The sequence below is a fragment of the Balaenoptera physalus genome (genome assembly GCF_965194825.1).
Source record: "Balaenoptera physalus genome assembly, chromosome: 3".
Lineage (NCBI taxonomy): Eukaryota > Metazoa > Chordata > Mammalia > Artiodactyla > Balaenopteridae > Balaenoptera > Balaenoptera physalus.
In genome coordinates this window covers 115,607,726-115,626,541 of record NC_138890.1, presented here as the reverse complement: position 1 = coordinate 115,626,541, position 18,816 = coordinate 115,607,726, and the positions used below count along the sequence as shown (strand labels likewise).

Below are 18,816 nucleotides of genomic sequence, written 5' to 3'. Positions count from 1 at the left end.
TTGACATACAGCACCGTATAAGTTTAAGGTGTACAGCATAATGGTTTGACTTACATATGTCATGAAATGATTATCACAGTGAGTTTAGTGAACATCCGTCATCTCATATAGATATGAAATGAAAGAAATAGAAAAATATTTTTCCTTGTGATGAGAAGTCTTAGGATTTACTCTCTTAAGAACTTTTGTATATAACATACTGCAGTGTTACTTATATTCATCATGTTGTACATTGCATCCCTAGTACTTATTTGTCTTATAACTGGAAGTTTGTGCCTTTTGTGCCTACTTTCATCCAGTTCCCCCTCCCTCCACCCTCTGTTTCTCATAACCACAAATCTGTTCTCCTTGTCTATGAATTTGTTTCTTTTTGAAGTATAATTGATCTCTAACACTGTTAGTTCCTGTTATACAACATAGTGATTTGCTATTTCTGTACATTTCAAAATGATCACCACAATAAGTCTAGCTACCAACTGTCACCATACAAAGATATTACATAATTATTGACTATATTCCCCACACTGTACATGTCATACCTATGACTCATTTATTTTGCAACTAGAAATTTCTAATCTTAATCTCCTCAGCTATTACTCTCCTCCCTCCACCCCCTCCCTTCTAGCAACCACCTGTTTGTTCTCTGTATCTATGATTCTGTTCCTGTTCAGCTATGTTTGTTCAATCGTTTTGTTTTTTAGATTCCACATGTAAGTGGAATCATACAGTATTTCACTTAGAATAACACCCTCTAGGTCCATCCACGTTGTCACAAATGGCAAGATATCATTCTTTTTTATAGCTGAGTAGTATTCCATTGTGTGTGCATATGTGTGTGTGTGTGTGAGTGTGTGGGTGTGTGTATGCCACATCTTCTTTCTTCATCTATTTTTTTTTTTTCACACACACACACTGTATTTTATTTTTACAAGAGATAAATAGACTGACACCAAGCATTGTACATGGATGACCACAACAAAAGTTTCTTCATCTATTGATGTGCACTTAGGTTGCTTCCATATCTTAGCTATTGTAAATAATACTGCAATGAATATATATCTTTTCACATTAGTGTTTTCATTTTCTTCAGATAAATACCTAGGAGTGGGTTTGCTGGCTCTTTTGGCAGTTCTCTTTTTAATTTTTTGAGGAATCTCTATACTGTCTTTGATAGTGGCTGCTTCAGTTTATATTCCCACAAACAGTGCACAAGGGTTTCCTTTTCTCCACATCCTTGCCAACACTTGTAATTTGTTGTCTTTTTGATAATAGCCATTCTGATAGGTGTGAGGTGACATCTCATTGTGGTTTTGAATTACATTTCCCTGATGATGAGTAATGCTGAGCATGTATTCATGTGCTTGTTGGCCATTTGTTTGTTTTCTTTGGAAAATGTCTATTTAGGTCTTCTGCCCATTTTTAAGTGAGGTTGTTTGTTTTTTTGATGTTGAATCGTATGGCTTCTTTGTATATTTTGGATATTAACCTCTTGTCAGATAATATTGTTTGGAATATCTTCTCCCATACAGTAGGCTGCCTTTTTGTTTTGTTGATGGTTTCCTTCACTGTGCAAAAGCTTTTTAGTTTGATGTAGTCCCATTTGTTCATTTTTGCTTTTGTTTCCCCTGCCTGAGGAGACATATCCAAAAAATATTGCTAAGATTGATGTCAAAGAGTGTACTGCCTATGTTTTCTTTCAGGAGTTTTGTGGTTTCCAGTCTTACATTTAGGTATTCATTTTGCATTTATTTTTGTTTATGGTGTTAGAGAATGTTCTAATGTCATTCTTTTACTAGTAGGTGTCCAGTTTTCCCAGCACCACTTATTGAAGAGACTGTCTTTTCTCCATTGTATGTTCTTGCCTCCTTTGTCATAGATTAATTGACCATAAGTACATGGGTTTATTTCTGGACTCTATTCTGTTCTATCGATCTATGTGTCTGTTTTGGTGTCAGTACCATAGTGTTTTGATTACTGTAGCTTTGTAGTATAGTCTGAAGTCGGGGACTGTGATTCTTCCAGTTCTGTTCTTCTTTCTCAAAATTGTTTTGGCTATTTGAGGTCTTTTGTGTTTTCATACAAATTTTTAAATTACTTGTTCTAGTTCTGTGAAAAATGCTATTGGTATTTTGATAGGGATTGCATTGAATATTTAGATTGCCTTGGGTAGTATGGTCATTTTAGCAATATTAATTGTTCCAGTACACGAACATAGTATATGTTTCCATCTGTTTGTGTCGTCTTCAGTTTCTTTCATCAGCATCTTATAGTTTTCCAAGTACAGACGTTTTACCTCCTTAGGTAGGTATATTCCTAGATATTTTATTCTTTTTGAGGCAGTTGTAAATGGGACTGTTTCCTTAATTTCTCTTTCTGATAGTTAATTATAAGTATATAGAAATGCAGTAGATTTTTGTATATTAATTTTGTATCCTGCAGCTTTACTGAATTCATTGATGAGTTCTAGTAGTTTTTTGGTGGCGTCTTTATGATTTTCTATGCAGAGTAGCATGTCATCTGCAAACAGTGACAGTTTTACTTGTTTCTAATTTGGATTCCTTTTATTTCTTTTTCTTGTCTGATTGCTATGTGTATTGCTTCCAATACTATGTTGACTAAAAGTAGAGAGGCTGGGCATCTTGTCTTGTTCCTGTTCTTAGAAGAAATGCTTTCAGCTTTTCAACACTGAGTTTGATGTTAACTGTGGGCTTGTGATTTGTGGCCTTTGTTATGTTGAGGTATGTTCCCTCTGTACCCACTTTGTAGAGTTGTTATTATAAATGGATGTTGAATTTTATCAAAAGCTTTTTCTGCATCTATTGAGATGATCATATTATTTTTTTTCTAAAATTTGTTAATATGGTCACGTTGATTCATTTGCAGATATTGAACCATACTTACACCCCTGGGATAAATCCTACATTATGATGGTGTATGATTCTTTTAATATATTGTTGGATTTGGTTTGTTAATATTTCGTTGAGGTTTTTTGCATCTATGTTCAGCAGTAATATTGGCCTGTAATTTTATTTTTTTGTGATATCTTTGTCTGGTTTTGGTATCAGGATGATGCTGGCCTCATAGAATGAGTTCAGAAACATTTTTTCTCTGCAGTTTTTGGAATAGCTGAGAGGGATTGGTGTTAACTCTTCTTTAAATGTTGGTGGAATTCACCTGTGCAGCCATCTGGTCCTGGACTTTGGTTTGCTGTGAGATTTTTTTAAATTACTGATTTAATTTAATTCTTGGTAGTTGGTCTGTTCCTATTTCTTCCTGATTTAGTCTTTGGAGATTGTACATGTCTAGGAACTTATTTGTTTCTTCTAGGTTGTCCATTTTATTGGCATATAATTGTTCATAGCAATCTATTATGATCCATTATATATCTGTGGTGTCAGTTATCACTTCTTTTTCATTTCTGATTTTACTGATGTGGACCCTCTTTCTTTTTTTCTTGATGAGTCTGGCTAATGGCTTATCAATTTTGTTTACCTTTTCAAAGAACCAACTCTTAGTTTCATTGAACTTTACTATTTTTTTAGTCTCTATTTCATTTATATCTACTCTGTTCTTTATGATTTCTGTTAACTTTGGGTCTTGTTTGTTCTTTTTCCAGTTACTTTAGGTGTAAGGTTCGGTTGTTTTTTTGAGATTTTTCATTTCCTGAGGTTGACTTGTATCACTCTAAACTTTACTCTTAGAAACTGCTTTTGCTGCTTCCCATAGATTTTGGATCATTGTGTTTTTGTTTTCCTTTTTCTCCAAGTATTTTTTTAATTTCCTCTGATTTCTTCAGTGGCCCATTGTTTGTTTAGTAGCATATTGTTTAGTCTCCATGTGTTTGTGTTTTTTACATTCTTTTTCTTGTAGTTGATGTCTAGTCTCACAGCGTTGTGGTCAGAAAAGATGCTTGATATGATTCCAGTTTTCTTAAGTTTACTGTGACTTGTTTTGTGGCCTGCCATGTGATCTATCCTGGAGAATGTTCCTAGTGCATTTGGAAAGAACGTGATTCTGCTACTTTTGGATGAAATGCTCTCTATCTATTAACTTCATTTGGTCTATTGTGTCATTTAAGGCCAGTGTTACCTTATTGATTTTCTGTCTGAATGATCTGTCCTTTGATGTAAGTAGGGTGTTAAAGTGTGCTAGTATTATTGGGTTTCTGTCAGTTTCTCCCTTTATGTGTGTTAGTATAGTAATTCCCCTACATACAAACGAGTTCCATTCCAAGAGCGCGTTTGTAAGTCCAGTTTGTTCGTAAGTGCAACAAAGTTAGCCTAGGTACCCAACTAACACAATCAGCTATATAGTACTGTACTGTAATAGGTTTATAATACTTTTCACACAAATAATACATAAAAAAACAAACAAATGCAAAAAATAAAGAAAACATTTTTAATCTTATAGTACAGTACCTTGAAAAGTACAGCAGTACAGTACAATAGCTGGCATACAGAGGTTGGCATCAAGTGAACAGGCAAGAAGAGTTACTGACTGGAGGAGGGAGAAGGGGTGGGAGATGGTAGAGCTGACGGATCATCAGCAATAGGAGATGGAGGGTAAGCTGCAGTTTCACTCATGCCTGACGTTGATGGAACGCATCTTTGAAAGTTCACAACTTGAAGGTTCGTATGTAGGGGACTTACTGTATGTAGTCTGTATATTTAGGTGCTCCTATGTTGGGTGCGTATATATTTACAACTGTTATACCTTTTTCTGGATTGATCCCTTGATCATTATTTAATGTCCTTCTTTGTCTCTTGTTACTGTTTGTTTTAACATCTATTCTGTCTGGTATAGGTATTGCTACTCCAGCTTTCTTTTCTGTTTCTGTTTGCATGGAATACCTTTTTCCATCCCCTCACTTTCAGTCCGTGTGTGTTACTTCAGATCTAAAGTGAGTCTTTTGTAGACAGCATATATATGAGTCTTGTTTTTGTATTCATTTAGCCACTCTGTGTCTTTTGATTGGAGCATTTAGTCCATTTACATTTAAAGTAATGACTGTTAGGTATGTATTTATTGGCATTTTGTTAATTGTTTTTTGGGTTATTTTTGTAGTTCTTTTTTCTTTCTTTTGCTCTCTCCCTTGTGATTTGATGACTATCTTTAGTGTTATGTTTGGATTCCTTTCTTTTGTGTGTGTGTATCAATTATAGACTTTTGGTTTGTTGTTACCATGAGGTTTATATATAGCAGTCTGTGTGTGTGTGTGTATGATTATTTTAAGTTGCTGATCTCTTAAGTTTGAACACATTTTAACAACCCTGCATTTTTACTCCACCCTGCCACATTTACAGTTTTTGACATCATATTTTACATCTTATTTTGAGTATCCCTTAGCTACTTATTGTGGATATAGATAATTTTTCTACCTTTTATTATTACTATTATTATTATTTTAAAAATATTTATTTATTTGGTTGCACCAGGTCTTAGTTGCGGCAGGCAGGCTCCCTAGCTGCGGCTCACAGGCTGCCTAGTTGCGGCTCGCCGTCTCCTTTTAGTTGCGGCATGTGGGCTCCTTAGTTCGGCAGGCAGGCTCCCCAGTTGCGGCTTGCCGGCTCCTTAGTTGTGGCTCACCGGCTCCTTAGTTGTGGCATGCATGTGGGATCTAGTTCCCCAACCAGGGATCGAACCCAGGCCCCCTGCATTGGGAGCACAGAGTCCCAACTACTGTGCCATCAGTGAAGTCCACATTTTCCTACTTTTGTCTTTTAAGCTTTCTACTAGCTTTATGAGTGGTTAATTTACTACCTTTACTGTTTGTTTGCTTTTGCCAATGAGATTTTTCCGTTTGTAATTTACTACTATATTTCTAGTAGTAGCTTTTTCTTTTCTGATTTGAGAAGTCTCTTTAACATTTCTTATGAATCTGGTTTTGTGGTGCTGAACTCTTTTAGCTTTTGCATGTCTGTAAAACTTTTGATCTTTCCTTCAAACTGGAAGGAAAGCCTTGCTGAGTAGTCTTCTTGGTTGTAGGTTTTTTTTCCATTCATCACTTTAAATATATTGTGCCACTCCCTCTGGCCTGCAGAGTTTCTCCTGAAAAGTCAGGTAATAGCCTTATGGGAGTTTCCTTATATGTAACTTGTTTCTTTTCCCTTGCTGCTTTTAATATTCTCTCTTTATCTTTAACTTTTGCTATTTTAATTACAGTGTGTCTTAATGTGGTCCTCTTTGGGTTGATCCTGTTTGGAGCTCTCTGTACTTCCTTGACCTGGATGTCTATTTCCTTTCCCAGGTTAGGGACGTTTTCAGCTATTATGTCTTCAAATACGTTCTCTGTCCCTTTTTCTCTCTTCTCCTTCTGGGACCTCTATAAAGTGAATGTTAGTACACTTGATGTTGTTTTGGAGATCTCTTAAACTGTCCTCATTTTTAAAAATTCTTTTTTCTGTTCAGTTTGAGTGATTCCACTGCTCTCTCTTCCTGTTCTCTGATTTGTTCCTCTGTATCATCTAGCCTACTGTTGATTCCTTCTAGTGTGGTTTTAATTTCAGTTATTGTATTCTTCAACTCTGTTTGGTTCTTCTTTGTATTTTCTGACTCTTTGTTCATCTTCTCACTATGTTCATCCATTCTTCTCCTGAGTTCTTTAAGCATCCTTATCATCGTTACCTTAAATTCTTTATTGTGTAGATTGCCTACTTCCACTTCACTTAGTTCTTCCTTTGGGGTTTTATCTTGTTCCTTTGTTTGGAACATATTCCTCTGTCACCTCATTTTGGCTAATTCACTGTTTTCATTTTTCTGTATTTGGTAGCTTGTTACATTTCCTGATCTTGGAGAAGTGGCCTTATGTAGGAAATGTCCTGTGTGTCCCAGTAGTGCACTCCCCTCTGGTCACCAGAGCTATATGCTCTGGGGTTGCCCCATAGGTAGGTTGCATGGGCCCTTTTGTTGTGGTATGCTGACTACTGTGGGCAATCTGGTAGGCATGGCTAGCCTCCGGTCTGGTTGGTTGCTATGCCCTGCCTTGTGTAGAGGCTGCCAACCACTGATGGGCCAGGCCGTGTCACGAGGTGGCTGGTTACAGAGCCCCAGGGGGTCCCAGGGCTAGTTCTGGCCCACTGCTGGGTGGAGCTGGGTCTCATGTTGGCTGGTTTGTATGCTAGGTGTCCCAGATCCCATGTTGGCCTACTGGTGGGTGGGGCCAGTTCCTGACATAACTGTCTGCCATGTCCATGGTGTGTTGAAGCTGGTGTTGGCTTTCTTTTGGGTGTGATTGGGGCCCAAGGGGTCCCAGGGCTAGCGCTGGCTCACTGGTGGGTGGACCCAGGTTCTGGGGTCTCTGGCTGCATGGCCCTGGAGATCTGGGGATTGATGTTGGCCAGTGGTTTGTGGGGCTGGGTCCTGGGTTAGCTGGGGGCTCTGGGGATCCTAAGGCTGCTGGTCTGCTGGTGGGTCAGGCTGTGTCCACCTGTTAGTAGCTTCGCCTGAGGTGTCCCAGTTCTGGTGCTGACAGGTTGGTGGGTGGGACCAGGTCCCGGCCCTGGTAAGAAGGATTCCAAAATGGCGCTTTCTATCACCAGTGCCGTTGTGGTGGCATGAGCTCCCCAAATTGGCTGCCACCAGCATCTGTGTCCCCAAGGTGAGTTCCAGTTGCCTCCTGTGTCTCCAGGAGGCTGTTCAAGTGGGTCTGACCCAGGCTTCTTTCAAATTACTGCTTCTGCCCTGTGTCTCAGAGCCGGTGGCATTTTGTGCACACCCTTTAAAAGTGAAGTCTCTGTTTCCTACAGCCCTCTGACCAAGCCTTGCTGGTCTTCAAAGCCAGATATTCTGGGGGCGCACCTTCCCAGTGGAGGAGCCCAGTGTGGGGCTCGGACACCTCACTTCTCAGGGAGAATCTCTGCGATTCTAATTATCCTTCCGTTTGTGGATCACCCACCCAGGGGTTTAGGCCTTGACCGTACTGCATCTCTGCCCCTACTACCTGTCTTATTGTGCTTCCTTCTGTATAACTTCAGTTTTAGTAGATCTTTTCTGCTAGTCTTCAGGTCTTTCTCATCAGTAGTTGCTCTGTAAATAGCTGTAAGTTTGGGTGCCCGTGGGAGGAAGTGAGCTCAGGGTCTTCCTACTCTGCCATCCAAAAGCATGATTTCTTGATAATGGTGTTCTGGAAGCATTAATGGAAACAATACATTTGGATTATTTTGTTTAAATAAAGTACCATGGTTTTTAATTTCCATAGTATACAATATTTTGTGTGTCATTCAACCACATTGTACACTAAGATATTTTTGAAGATACAGTAAGGAAGCAGGATTCTTTTCTGGAGTTGTGTCTTGGCTGTGACCTTTTGCAGATTATTTTAAAGTTAATTTTAATTTTTATTAGTCTAACACATTTACATAATTCTCATTTGATCCTCAGGAAAACTCTGAGAGACAAATAGGACAAGAAATATTCTTGTTGTATGAGAAGTAAACTTGAGGTTTTGAGTGGTGTCCTGCCCTGCAGAAAGTAGTGGAATCAGTAGGTACCAAATCTAGTGGCCTTTCTGTGGTACTCCTAGGACTAAATATGTAGGTTAGTGCAATTCTCATAAGTAGAAGAGATAGCAAGTATTTAAGTTGTTTAGTTTTTTCTTTTTAATTACACTGTTTTATCTTAAAACTATCTCCCTGATTTCTTAAGGAGTGTGTTATCAACAGATATCAGCAGATATCACTGAAACATAACAGGGAAATGGTAAGCTTTTTGAGATGTTGATCCTTGTAAGTAGCCCATCATCTTGCTGGGACACTGAAATGAAGAATCACCCCTTTCACACGGATATCGTGGATCTAATGCAGTATTTGAGCACTGTGCACTGAATACATATGCAGTCTTTTCCCTCTAGGTGGCTCTCTGGGTTTATATAGACACAGACTATTGAGAAATGTGTTATTCCTACCTTTATTTTACCTCTCTGTTCTGTGGGGCTATGAATTACATTTTAAGTAATTAAACCATGAAGTTCATGAATACATAACATCAGCCACCCAATTTAATACAAATTTGAAAAAAGGAATAAATTGGAACAGATGTTTGTTAATTACATGCCCATAAATTGGGGTGGGGGGAAGGGGGAGAGACAGACAATTTAACCTGTAATTACTTTGCACTGTGACTAGGTCTAGTAAGTAAAGAAGGTTTATTAGATTTCTATAATACACTTAATTTGTAGGATCTAATCATATGTACTCATTGTGAGATAAATTTCTTGAACATAGGCATAGTAATTTATCTGTATCTTTAAAAACTTGGTTTGGAAAGGGAATAAAAATATTTTATACTTCTGGTAGTGCTGTGGTACTAAAAGAATTTTAAGGTTCACCAGTATATGTACTTGTCAATGCTCTCTTTTTCTCCCTGACCCTTTTTTTCTCCTTTTTTTTTTTTAAATTTGCACTTTATTTATTTATTTATTTTAAATTTTTGGCTGTGTTGGGTCTTCGTTGCTGCACGTGGGCTTTCTCTAGTTGTGGTGAGCAGGGACTACTCTTCATTGCAGTGCGTGGGCATCTCATTGCGGTTGCTTCTCTTTGTTGTGGAGCACAGGCTCTAGGCACACAGGCTTTAGTAGTTGTGGCACGTGGGCTCAGTAGTTGTGGTTCACAGGCTCTAGAGCACAGCAGGCTCAGTAGTTGCGGCGCATGGGCTTAGCTGCTCCGTGGCATGTGGGAATCTTCCCGGACCAGGGCTTGAACCCGTGTCCCCTGCATTGGCAGATGGATTCTTAACCACTGCGCCACCAGGGAAGTCCCTCTCCCTGACCCTTTTTTTTAAAAATTATTTATTTATTTGGCTGCACCGGGTCTTAGTTGCGGCACACAAGATCTTTACTTGTGGCATGTGGGATCTTTTAGTTGTGGCAGGCGGGATCTTTAGTTGCGGCATGTGGGATCTTTAGTTGCGGCATGTGGATCTTTTAGTTGCAGCATGCAGGATCTTTGTAGCGGCATGCAGGATCTTTAGTTGCAGCATGCAGGATCTTTTAGTTGTGGCATGTGGGATCTTTAGTTGAGGCATGTGGGATCTGATTCCCTGACCAGGGACTGAACTTGGGACCCCTGCATTGGGAGCATGGAGTCTTAACCATTGGAACACCAGGGAAGTCCCTCTCCTTGACCCTTTAATACTTTGATCCATAGTAATACGGCATTTGCTTTTGCTACTGTGTATCAGAAGAACTTGGGACTTAGACCCCTTATTTTCCCTGATAGCTCTTCATTCCTTAACTGCTTTCTTCCCTTGGCATCTGTGAAAAGGTCCCTGGTTTTACTCATTCCTCTCTTAATTTCTTGTTGCTATGGGTACCTCTTAAATATTGGTGTCTAAACTTAAGGCTTTGGTACTTGATTTTCTTCTCTTTCTCTTTATGTGTTATCTCTCCATGGACAGTTTCATTACGTCAGAGTTGTAGCTACCATTATGTGCCATTGGTTTCCAAGTCCATGTCTCTAGCCCATTCCTCTCTAACTCCAAACCAAATTTTCACCTGCCTGCTGGGGCAGGCTTAGAGTAGGTATTCAATAAACATTTGTGCAATGGATGAATGTTTAGAACTTAGCGTCTACTCTCCCCCCATACCAGCGTATCCTCTGTATTCTCTCTTTGTGAAACAACTTCCCAGTATCTAAACTTGACTTGAAAGTACTTGACTCCTTCTACTTTTCCTCACTCCACACTTAACTCCACAGTTACTAGTTCCTACGTATTTAGGTTTGGGAAAAGGGCTGACTTGGGTGTACTGCCCCCATCCTCCAAACCTGCTTTGATGACATTCTAGTCAGGCTTCTAATTTAGACCTAATCACAATGCAGTGTAATTACAGGTTCACTTTTCTGTCTCATCTTTCCTCCTCATCTTTTCTCCTCATCTTTCATACCCCCAAGTTTGTAGGTACATAATAAATAAATATCAATATTTGTCTTAATGTGCCTTGTTATTTCCTTTCTCAAATTTGTATTAGATGGAGTGGCTGATGTTATGGATTGATGTCCTTCATAGTTTATGCATCTTCGAGAGAGATGCTAACAGAAAGAGTATTTTTGAACCCTGCTTGTAAAAATCTAAGATTTGAGTGATGAATCAGTATGGACAGATAGCACTCAGAAGTGTTTCTTCTTAAATCCTTTAGGACTTGACCATACACAAAAACTTAAATAGTATTCAGAGTGAATTATCTTTAAGGACACACATATTGCTCGCTACATTAAATGATAAAACGATACCATTTGATACAATAGGGGCAGTGGTATATATGTAGCCAACATAGAAATAGGTAAGGTATTATTTTTTTTGGAATTGTCTAGGGTAGTAAATTAATGTATTTAAGTCAGAATGTCTCCTGTTATGTTTAAACCATTCTTTTGTAAGGCTGTAATATCTTAATTAGGTACAGTGGAAAACATAGCTTTTTGCATTTGGTTAAGAAGTCGTTTTTTATATTATTTTTGGTTTGGCATAGGCATAAATTATCTCTTCTGCATTGGGGATAAAAGGGAAAAATCTATTTTAAGAAAATATTTACATACCATGTTGTGTGCCACTGTGTGGCTGATGTTCTTGTTCTTAGGAATCCTGCCTAGAATCTAGTCTTTTTATCTCTGAGTCATGTTGGGATTAATTGAAGAGCTATTGATAATGAACGCGTAGATTACCACTCATCTTCTCCCACTTTTCTGTGCCTCCGTAGGTACATGGACTGTATCGCACAACAGGTGCTAGTTTTGAGAAGGCCCAACAGGAGTTTGCAACAGGTGTGATGTCCAACAAAACTGTCCAGACTGCAGCTGCAAATGCAGCTTCAACCGCAGCAACTAGTGCAGCTCAGAATGCTTTCAAGGGTAACCAAATTTAGAGTCTTCAAACAATACATTGTTACCTTCTGACTGTACTTTTTTCTCCAGTTACTGTATTCTATAAATATTTTTTTTGTTCAAAACACACAGTATACACAGCACGTATATTTCCTAATCACTTGTGCATGGGCTAAAACCAGAAAAACTTCCTTCCTTGTCTTATTATTTACCTGATAGTTTCTTAATATTTCAGTGCCCCTTGCAAAAAAAAAAAATTACATGCGAAATAAATATTCTCCATATTTTTTGGGGGATGAATGTTCAGCGAATTATTTCAGTGGTGACACACTGAAGTTAACATGGCACTTATGATTAAAAATGCACTTAGTACTTGCTGCAGTCATTCTTTCAAGAGTCAGACGTAAGGATTACACATTGGAGCAGTAAAGCAATGCTTCATTCCTTTTCCTTATTTATATTGAAAGAAATAGGACATCAGAGACTTAGGGATTTTTTAATTGGCTTGCTTTTTAGCAGTTTCACTCACCAGTGAAGAGCCTGTGTACATTTCATGGTAGATAATGTAAATTTTATCTTTTTATTTTCTTTTTTTAGAGTAGTTGATATTTTGATAATCAAGCTCTGATCTTGCATGGTCACCATGTTTCTTAAAAGAATTAGTATTTTGGGTTATGCACTGCTTATGGTTGCAGGATTGGGGAGTTGTTTATAGAATCATAGAAATGATTTTCTGTAATACTTTCGTTTAAATAAAAATTCACTGGGATGCAATACGAGGATATAATATAATATGCAGTGCATTATCCAAAAGAAAAGGTAGATAATTGATGGAATAGAATGTAGTGATGATAATACCTTTTTGTTTTTAATTTTCAGTATTCATATCATAGTAAAATATTACTGTATGGAAACTTTGGTATATTCTTGTGGCTACTCTTTTTAATTGAACTGAGATTGTGTTTGGCAGCTCTTTTCTGGGGTATGTGTGTGTAATTTTTAACAGAGGTATTAAAGTCTAGCCTAACTCCATGTCCAAAAAGAACATAACAGTATTTAAGAAATTTTTCTTTTAGCCTCTCATGTCTAGTTGGCATTAAAAATAAAAAGACCCTGGCACTTCACATATACTTGAATCCCTAACGCACCTCAGTCTTTGAATTTTTGAGACAGACTGAATACATTAAAATTTGTAGCAACAGAAAAAATAAAACATTTAACTTGCATCAAGCAAGAAAATACATATACAGTTGAATGCATTAATTATGGATATAATCATGTTAAAATTATTACTATGCAGCACAGGACTTCATTCTTATAGTATACTTGGGTTGAAACTTTGAGTCATTTTTAATAACTGATTAAATGACTTAAAGACATTTGTAAAGTCACGATACTGTTGTTTTGGAAGTCATTAGCTAACCTAAAAGATTGCAGAATAATAAGTATTCAACTTGATTTTGAAAAGTAAGGGTACTCTATTAGATTATATTATTTGAGACTAAAAAATTGGCTGGGTGTAAATGGTTAAATCACCTTTATTCTTTGCCCCAAATCTGGAGTTAAAATGAGTTTCATGCTGGGGGTAGGATGGTGAGTTCTCACTATTTATGAAAGAAGCTTTGTGTGATACTAGATATAACACGGATCCATCCAGATGGTGTTTACATTTGATTTATTTGGGACTTCGTTGAAGTAATATACTTGGAAGATATTTCTTTTATTCTGATGAAAGTAGGATTCAGAGTATGAATTTAAAGCTGTTTTTATGAATATTTCTGATCAGTGATAATCTCTACCTACTTTCTCATCCAAATAAGCCAGTTCAAGTTTTTTAGAGTCTATAATCTTACTGAAAATCTGTCTCATCAGTATGCTTTGTTGAGTGTGGATTTTACAAACATTCAAAACATTAACCACAAAATACAGCAAAAGTACTTATGTCTGTCATTAATTCATCTCTCAAGTTCCTTTTGTTTTTCTTTAAACTGCAAAATGAAAACTTTATCATAGATACTTTCAAAAAATACTGAGATACTTTCCTTTAAGAATTAGGAATGCTTCTCTCTATTCTGTAGAAATCCTCTATTGCTAAATAGCAAAAGAATAATTACAGCCAACTGTACCTTTTTTTGTTTGGATGGGGGAAATGTTGTTTTAAATTCCAGTTATTTGGGTTAATACAAGCTTATAAGAGAAAAATGTTTTTTTAAAAACATAAATGTGCATTAAAATGATGGCACTGCTTAACAGTTTAATAAGGTAGAGGGATTTTAAATTCTTATAATCTCTATTCTCTTAACAATAATTATTAGTAAATAGTCACATTTGCACTCAGTAAAAGATTGGCACTTGTTAGTGTTTTATATTTAATACAAGCATTACCCAGTATCGCAATCATGAAATGGTCTTCACATTGTAAGGATCCATGTCATTTTTCAGTTGGTAATATTAAGTTTTGGCTATTTTATTTCAAACTAAAGTTTGAACACTGGAAAATCATTGCTCAGTGGTTTTTAATTTGGGACTTGGATTATTTATCTAGGGATGTTTGTATATTTTGTCAACGAGTAATATTGCGCTGCCATTACGGTGACTGTCATGGTTCTATATAAATGCCCTCCATCTGTCCCTCTAATGTTGCATGTTTTCAGTGGTTTGGAAGTTTTGTATATTTATTGTATTAACACAGAGTGTCATAAAATAAAATGCTGTTTACTGGATGTTTGTTTGTATAGTTTTAAATACTGTATTAGCACTTCAGAGGCAGAAATTATGCTGAGGGCCTAATGTATATAGAAATAACCACATTTAATTTTTAAAAAATAATTTGTGTATAATTCGATCACATGCTACTAAACAAAATAAGTAATATAAAAGACTTAGTTAAAAACTCTCAGCAACATAAAATGACAATTTTTCTGTTGCTTTAGACCTTTGTAGGTAGTAGAACATGAGGTTCACTCATTAAATATTTTGACCACTTTAAGGTCAAAATACACAGACTGTCTAGCAGTTAGTGAGATTCAAAATGGAAAACCTGTTTTGTGGCCCAGATTTTTCCATGTAGGTTAACATGGATGCCTCTGTACTAGTATTGTATTGATTTGATTGAACTTGTGTTCTGTTTTCTAACCTCACTACCTGTTGTTGTTTTATGTACTGATGAAAGTACAAATTTGTGTATTGTTGGATTTTTCACTTGGCTATCTAAAGAGGATATAAAAATATAGTCTAAAATGATGTTCATGGTGAATCTTATTTGAGAAATGCATGTTAAATTAAAATAGGAACAGCATTTTCAGTTTTCTGGGTGTTACCTAAAAGTGAGTTTGGATTTTCATTGGATACAGTCCTTCTATAAATCATGTTGAGATAATGTATGGTTTGCATTTTAGAGGGAGTTTATGTTTACTTAAGTTTCTTAGTTTCTGTAAATCATTTGTAGTACTATAATGCTTATACAGTTATTACTTTATCTCTTTCTGAAAACAGACATTAGCATCTAATTTTATATCTGTATTGGTAAAAATCTATGTTTAGACTGTTTATATACAGAATTTGTTACATTTTTTTGTGCAACTTTCCCTTATTAGAATGACCGTGGCCATCACACACCATTTCACTGTTATCTCCTTCCATTTTATCTTTAAGGTAAATGTTTAGAGGAATTTGTTGATTCCATGTGGTTAAGAACTTTAGAGGGGAAATAAAAGCAGTTAATGTAAAAATAATTGAGGATGGTTAAAATCTACACTTCGATAGATTTTCAAGTACCATAGTATAAATTTATTTAGAGTAGAATAATATGTTTTAAAACACTAGAGTTGTTTTTAATACTTATTTATTAAACTAAAAGATTATATCTCAATGGTTAAATATTATGGAAAGTGAAGTATTTCTACTAGAATTTTAGGGTACATTATACAAAACAGCATGCTTTTTGTAAGGATGGGTGTTTTTAAACCTTATTTTAAGGTTTTATCACAGTCTACAGAAAGATAGGAAGGAATCTGTAGAAAATTTCTAAGCCAGCCAGGCATTGCCACTAATCTATCCTAGATATATAGATATCTTTAATTTGAAGATTCCAGGAAAATAGGGAAAGGCTCCCCTCTAGTGTTCTTACCCTTCTGTAGGTTTCATATTTACAATTTAACTTTGTGGTTTTGGTAAGACAAAGCCTTCAACTTGGAGAATTTTCATTAGCACTGTTCATGTTTTCAAATGGCAAGGGACATGGGCGCCAGCATGTAACAATGCAGCAAGCGTTAAATTTTAAGTTTATCCAAATCTTGATTTATTTTTCAGCTTATAACTTTCTGGGCTTGGCATGGCTGATGGTGTAGTTAAAATCCTTCTGCCATTAAAACCCATTTTATCTTTTCTCTACTGGGGACAGAAAGTCGTTAATCCTCTTGTGCCTAGTAGTGTTTCATATACTTGTGTAAGATTAGTCTGAATATTATCCTGTCTACATTTAAACAGTTGAATCTGTAGAATCATAGCCTGCAAATTTTATTTTTTAACTCTTGTTTTTAGCACTTAGCTGTAATCCTAGAGTTCCTCCAGAACTCTTTAAAAATTTTGTGGGCCAGTAATTCTCAAGATAAATCATGGTTGTGTGCAGTTGTTACTATTGGCAATTTATAGTATTCTTCAGGTGCTTGGGGGTGAGGAAAAGAGATGCCCTGAATAACTTTTTTATCTGGCGGTGACAGTGGTTCCTACAATATTACGGTCTCCTACACAAACACTGAGCCTACTGGGCATACATATCCCTGCAAGTAATTTTTTTTTCCAGTATGAAAAATATCTGTTGTAGAAATATTGAAAAATATGGAAAATGATAAATGAGAAAATAAAGACAATATGTAATTTTATCATCTAGAGATACCACTGCTAACGTTTATTGTATTTTTGCCACTTTTTCTATACATACATTTTATACAGTTAAGGGATATAAACAATGTGAACTTTTATCCTGTTTTTCCCTCACTTAGCATTATATTATAATGACCTGATAGTTTAGCTTTTAAAATTAACTTATTTAGTTTATAAAATTAAAATTACATTTCATGTAAATTATAAAAAATATTTACAGCAAAAGGAGCTAAAGTTACTTATAATTTTACACCCATAAATAACTACTGTTAAAATTTGGTTCATATCTTTCTATTAATTTTCTAGGAAGACAATTTTTTTCCTAATATTAAGAAATAAGATTTCCTTCTACATCCTTGTAATAGATCCTTTGGGGATGGCTGTCTAGCTCTCACAAGCCCCATTTCTTTGGGCCCCTGAAGACCACATTGGTACTGGATGTCATCTAGCTATAGTGGAGTCATGCGTGGCTCATTAAATTTTTACTCTGAATGTAGATTTGTCTGGAATTATACTATTCCAGAATTGGGACATGTGGATAGCCATATTCTGCCAAGACTTCAGAAGAGTTACTAGAAAGCTGATCTGTAATGAAAGTGAAGAATGAAGCAGACATGCAGAAACAAGTAGGATGAAGGACATAGAAAAGATCTTAACAGCTTTCTATTTCCTGTATGAGGCCTGACTGACTGTTCACCCATATTTCATTATTTGGATATTACATTCTCCAAGTAAAATTCTTAGTCTTTTCTCTTTGAGCTATCTTGAGTTGGTTTCCTATTACTTTTTACTAGAGAATTTTAACTAACACAATGGTTTGTAATCTTTTTTTCAATGATGATATAAATATGTGGAATTTTTCACATTGATGAATTATTTCTGTAACATTAGTAGCTGTATAGCAACCTTTATATACATGTATCATATATTATTTTTCAAAGTCCTGTTGTTATTCCTTTAGGTTCTGAATTTGTTTTTTATTATAAATAATTTATCAAGGGATATATTGTTGCTAAACTTGGAGCCCAAGCTGTTGTTCTTTCCTTGGACAAGTTGTTGGGTCAAAGCGTAAGTATATATTTTAAGATCTTTGATGTGCATTGCCAGATGGCTCTCCAGAAAATTGTACCAATTTGTGCCTCCATCTGCAGGAGCAGGGCCTCTTTATTTACACTCTACGAGGATTGGCTGTTCCTTTTCTAAAAAGGCTTTGCCATCAACAGGTTTGACAAATAATCAGGAGGTTTTCTGAGCATTCTGGCTTCCCAGAGATGATGGGCTCACCTGACACTACATTTTTATTTTTTAGCTTTGCTAAATAGGAGTGACCATGTATCTTGTATCCACAGAGAAATCTTCCACTTCCTGAAAGCACTAAGCTAAAGATGATTAGTACAGGATGGAAAAAATTGGTGCCCTTAGGTAGCCAATCCATTGAGCCTCCCTAGGTAAAACTAGATTGTGCTTTTTTTGGTTTTTTTGGCTGTGCTGGGTCATTGTTATGGCGCACGGGCTTCTCTAGTTGTGGCATGTGGGCTCTCTAGTTGTGGCGTGCGGGCTCAGTAGTTGTGGTGTGCGAGCTTAGTTGCCCCACAGCATGTGGGATCTTAGTTCCCTGACCAGGATCGAACCCGCATCCCCTGCATTTGAAGGCAGATTCTTAACCACTGGACCACCAGGGAAGTCCCAAAACTAGATTGGTTTTAACAACAGGTTATGTTATTTTTCACAATTTTTAGAACAACTCTTAATTTTTAAGATCAACTCCAAATGATAGCAGTCTGGACAGAAGATTCTTTTCATTTTCTTCTAATAACTTATTGGGGACTTATTATATATCAGAGACTATACTAAATGCTTCACATACATCACTTACTTAATCCTCACACCAAACCTATGGTGGTATTTCTATTATTGGCCCCATTTTTATAGAGGGATAGGAAATTATCCCAGTCACTTAGTGAGTGGTGGTGATGGGCTAGGGAGAGGCAGCTAGACCAATGTCCCGTGACTCTTGCCAAGCATGGGGTTGCTTCTGCCACGTGGTGAGAGAGGTGCCACCTCTCTCCAATTCTCTATTTCTTTTTCATCCTTCCACATTTCCAGTAATTCATATCCA

General features: G+C 36.5%; 1 protein-coding gene across 3 annotated transcripts in view; it reads left to right on the top strand.

The window, feature by feature from the left end:
* Positions 1 to 15,054, top strand: part of SCAMP1 (secretory carrier membrane protein 1) — a 105,308-nt gene extending 90,254 nt beyond the window's left edge. For all 3 annotated transcript variants that reach the window (XM_082458226.1, XM_082458225.1, XM_082458227.1), the window contains one exon: positions 11,690 to 15,054. In XM_082458226.1, coding sequence (XP_082314352.1) covers positions 11,690 to 11,854 — 165 coding nt within the window. In that variant the 3' untranslated portion in view covers positions 11,855 to 15,054. The remainder of the gene's footprint in view (positions 1 to 11,689) is intronic.
* The last annotated feature ends 3,762 nt before the right edge of the window (positions 15,055 to 18,816 follow it).